Raw genomic sequence first — 5,423 nt, 5'->3', positions numbered from 1 at the left:
CGTTGTAAAATCTGATTCAGTATAAAATAAAAATAATACGATTTTTTTTTTATATGCAAGTTTACTTTGTTCCGCACTGTTTTTCTTTGTTTTTTTGTTATTTTTTCTTGTCATCATCATAATCAATACCAATTTGTTGGAGTGAAACGCGCGAATCTAGGTATAATTTCCGTCTGACTGTTTATTATTTTCTTTACTTAATACTTTAATTAAAACATACAATATGGTGGAAAAATATAATACGCGTTTTTCAACTTCACCATTATGTTGAGTTACACCTACGTTATGTGACGAACACCTTCATTTATTAGAAAATTTCTTTAAGAATTCTTTTCACTTATAGTACATACGAATTTTTTGCTTCATGTTTATGTGAACTAATTATTTCCACGTTTAATGTAGTTTCTTCGATATTATTGTTAATACTTAGTATTTCTTCTAATAAAAACATACTCTCCTAATTAAACTTCTTTCCGCTTCATATTCATTTTTTATGTATTCTTATTGCTCTTGCAATATTAAGTGCAAGTCTGTACATATACCCTACGCACACATTGAAGTATGAATATATAAAAATAATATATAAATAAAATTAATAGTGCTAGAGTATTATAAATAATAATCGCAATGAATCTCAATGAAAATATCAAAATTTTATATATTCTGTTGTAGCCCCAGGAATTGTGAAACGTAATGTAACCCTACATAAATACATTTTGACAGTTTGCTTTTCATTTCGTTTCATGTAAACTATTTTGACAGAATTTTCAGAATAAGCATCGGCTGTCGTTCGAGGCGCTGTAATTTACGTATTTGATTTATATGTTTCGCCGGGTTTTTTATTTTTTCGTCAGATTTATTGATTTATTCTTTGTTTATACATAATTGATCAATTTAATTAATAGATTAAAGTGAATTGTTAAAAATTTCGTAAAATGACCGAATTAAATAAATTTTGGAGTGACAATGTTCAGTATACAAACTTTGTTAGAAACTCCATTAAAAATTTTTTTAAATGCCCTATATGTCTCAATGTTTTTTCTATTAAACCATTTCATGGTAAGTAAAGCAATTAATATAACCCAAAAACATAATACAGTACAGTAATACAAAACACGTGTAGTGTAGATTAAGAGTTGTTGGAACGAACGTCTACACATTTATATTCTTCCTAACTACATTCGTTTGTTTTTTGTTATTGCTTTTTGTCATCGTCATAATAAAAATCTTCATAATTTATTAGTAAATTTCGTTCAGAACTCTGTTCACTTACATATAAATTTTTGGTTTCAAGTTTATATGGACTAATTGGTTCCACATTTAATGTAGTTTCTTCGATATTATTGTCAATACTTGGTATTCCTTCTAATAAAAACATTCTTTGCTAATTAAACTTCATTCCGCTTTATATTCATTATTCATTAAAATTCATTATTTATATTCATTTATTATGTATTCTTTATGCTCTTGCAAAAATAGGTATGTGCATTTACCCTACGCACATATTTAAGTATGAATATATAAATATAATATATAAATAAAACTAATAGTGCTAGAGTATTATAAATAATAATCACAACATATCTCAAGGAAAATATCTAAATTAAATATTTTTTAGTGTAGCCCCAGGAATCGTGAATCGTAATGTAACCCTGCATAAATACATTTTGACAGTTTCTTTTTCATTTCGTCTCATTTGTATGATTTTGACAGAATTTGCAATAATCATTGGCTGTCGTTCGAGGCGCTGTTATTTGCGTGTTTGATTTGTGTGGTTCGCCGGATTTTATTAATTTTTTCGCCAGATTTATTTGTTGTTTATATTTAATTGATCAATTTAATGAATAAAGTGAATGAATAGTGTTTTGATAACAGTTTTGTAAAATGACAGAATTATGCACATTTCAGAGCAACGATGCTCAATATACAAATTTTATTAGAAATTCTATTAAAAACTTTTATAAATGCCCGAAGTGCAGATCCCAGTTTTCTGTTAAACGAAATAATGGTAAGTAAAGCAACCTAAATATACTATAAAAACTTATAGTACAGTATCATATTCAGTAACACAAGATACCGTTTTACGGGAGAATGCGTGTAGTGTTTGTTTTATAGTTTTGCATGTGTTTAACGGTTTTGGAACCGGCGTTTTTTGTTGTGAAATCAGCTTCAATACAAATTATAAAATACATTTTGAATAGCTTTAATTTATAAATGGCTTGATATTAGAAAAAATGGTTGCCTATGCATTAATGCATTTTTTGTTTTTAGGGTAGCATGCAAAATAAAACCCTACTATTTTTTTATGAATAACTTTTGGGCAAACTTTTATTATTATCGTATTTGTTATTAACAATATGTATACATATATAGTGTGTGTTATATATAGGTAAATAGTATATATTATTTATTTTAATGATCATACAAAACTATATCAAAAGAATATCTCGTAGCAAATATGTATGTATGTGTGTTGATACAATTTTGTCAAAACAATTTACCATACTTTAACACATACATATTTGCTACGGGATATTGTTTTGAATCAGTTTTGTATGATCATTAAAATTAATGTTCATTAACTTGTATATATATAATACACACTTTATATCTATATAAATATATAGAATTTATTATTTATAATTTATATTATATATAAATTATTATATTAAATTATATTTAAATTATATTAAATTTATAGTTATATTATAATTTATTATTGTTTTGACAAAATTGTATCAAAACACATACATACATATTTGCTACGGGATATTCTTTTGATATAGTTTTGTATGATCATTAAAATTAATGTTCATTAACTTACATACATGCACATATAACATGTACTTATACATACATGTTATGTATGTGCGTAATATATAAAGTATATATGCATGTTCGTAATATATAAAGTATATATGTATGTGCGTAATATATAAAGTATATATGCATGTTCGTAATATATAAAGTATATATGCATGTTCGTAATATATAAAGTATATATGCATGCTCGTAATATATAAAGTATATATGAATATAATATATATAATAGATATATATATATAATACAATATACATAAAATATATATAAAATATTCAATATATTATATATAATATATATAGATATATATATTATATATATATATATATAGATATATATATATAATATATATGTATACATATATATGTCATACAGAAGCATATACATAAGTTGTACATATACATTATATGCGTATATATACAATAGCATATATGTATGCATATGGTACATATATACATATTATGCGTGTACATAGAATAGCATGTATATGTTATATATTTACATTATATGTGTATATATACAATAGCATATATACATACAACACAATACTATATACAGTCAACATCAAAATAAAGTGTGCAGTAATAAATTTAATAAATAAAAAGCTAAAAAAGCCACAAAAAATATAGTTTCTACAGTAAAGCACCTTGGGGGCTCAGTGATGGTGTGGGAGTGTATGGTGGCCAGTAGAATATTATTGATAATAGAATGAACAAAATGGATTACCTAAATTTTTGAAAAGGAAATTTAGAATCTAGTGTCGAAGAATTGAAACTAGATCGCTGCTGGATTTTCCAGCAAGATAACGACCCCAAACATACCGCTTGAATTGTTAAGGAATGGCTGCTGTACCATACACCAAAACAACTGAACCATCCCCTACAATCATCATACCTCAATCCTATTGAACATTTATGGGCACATCTGTACAGGAAAATTCGTGAAAGAGGCGTCACTAGCATAGACTCTCTGAAATCGGTATTGTTAGATGAATGACAGAAAATTTCACCGGAAATGACAACAAAATAAGCTGAATCAATGCCGAGGAGGCTAGAAGTAGTTCTTTATGCAAACGGAAAGCAAACAAAATATTAAAGTTTGGGTTTTTTAGCTTTTTATTTATTGAATTTATTACTGTACACTTTATTTTGACGCGATAAATCTGGAGTAATTACAGTTATTGTTGTGAAATAAATTACATTTTTTTTTTAATTTAAAAAGAATTGAATAACATTTCATAAAAAATTAAAATATTTATCGAACACACTATTTAACTATTGGAATAAAGCAAACAAATGTTGGAAATGTACTGTACACTTTATTTTGACGCTGACTGTATATATAGTATAGTATAGTATAGTATGGAAAAAACTAAAATGTGATATAAAATGCAATACGCGTATTAACATATTTTATATTTCTTGTAATTAATATATTTAAAACAAAACCCTTTCTATTCGTCCTGTCAGCTATTCGGTCATCTTCAAAAAGCTCTTAACATTTTATATGTTCGATTTAAATGGTCGAAAACGAGCATATTCCAGCTATTCGAACATTGTAATGTTCGATTACATTGCAGTAGTACTTCTTATATATTTTTCTGTTTATATTTATAATGTTTTAATGTTTATATTTTTTTATATTTACAGAAACAAATAAACGGCTTCGTCCATATATCTTACCATGTAAGCACACAGTCTGTGAAAGCTGCATAATAAAGAATATTCGTTGTTTCGAATGTCCTGTCTGCTTGAAACCTGTGTTATTTCCGAAATTTCGCATCAATATCCGAGAATATATAGAATTGGATTTTTATTTATTGGGATATTTATATTACTTTGATTTGCTTGATGAAAATAAAGAAGCCATTGTATTACGCGAGATCAGCCAGAAAGCCATTGCTCCAAAACCTACTCAGAAATGCTCTGAGTGCGAACGACAAGCTGCTTATGGTAAATGTCTTCACTGCAAAGCATTCTTTTGTACTAACTGCTTCACGCAAGTACACGCTACAAGTAAAGTTCTAAGAAGCCATCGGCTTGATCGGATAACATCAGATGAGTTCAATTTATATGTTCCAAATAGATGCTACGCACATCATAATGTTATAAACTATATTTGCATAACTTGTGATGAAGAGCTATGCAAGACTTGTCGGCGTCTCACAGATCATGAAGACCATGATGTAAAGCGTATATTTGAAGAGGTATGTTCATCTAGGCGTATGGAAATGTTTTTTTTTTTGTTTTTTTGTTGATAAATTATATTGATTAATAAATTATTTCAATCACAGAATCAACTTCACCAGGACGACATTACTCATATGTTGGAGTCATTGAAGAGATTTGATGAAGTATTAGCGAAATCAGAAAAGGTAAGTAAATACACCTTCATGTTTGTTATAATATTGCACTGGACAAAATTCAATTTTTTTAAGATGGATACAGCCATAGCTAAATGTGAGCTGTCAATATTTTCTCTCTTAAAAATACTGCAACACTTGTTTAATAAGAGATTGTTCTAATAATCTCTCTTTCTTTTGCAATACTCTTTCCTTTGTAACACTTAATGTAATACATACAATATATCATATAATATGCTA

At 27.0% G+C, this 5,423-nt stretch overlaps 1 protein-coding gene across 1 annotated transcript; it reads left to right on the top strand.

Moving 5' to 3' along the window:
• Positions 1-1,720: 1,720 nt before the first annotated feature.
• On the top strand, positions 1,721-5,195 carry LOC119681163 (probable E3 ubiquitin-protein ligase MID2; the record flags this gene model as incomplete). Its single annotated transcript, XM_038094272.1, is given in 3 exon segments — positions 1,721-2,008; positions 4,471-5,027; positions 5,115-5,195. Coding segments are annotated over 3 exon segments (762 nt in total), but the record flags the coding sequence as incomplete, so codon positions are not given.
• Positions 5,196-5,423: the final 228 nt, after the last annotated feature.

This window comes from Teleopsis dalmanni, chromosome 2 (genome assembly GCF_002237135.1).
Source record: "Teleopsis dalmanni isolate 2A chromosome 2, ASM223713v2, whole genome shotgun sequence".
NCBI classification, from domain to species: domain Eukaryota; kingdom Metazoa; phylum Arthropoda; class Insecta; order Diptera; family Diopsidae; genus Teleopsis; species Teleopsis dalmanni.
Note: the sequence above shows the minus strand (reverse complement) of the source record. Positions and strands in the feature narration are given on the sequence as shown.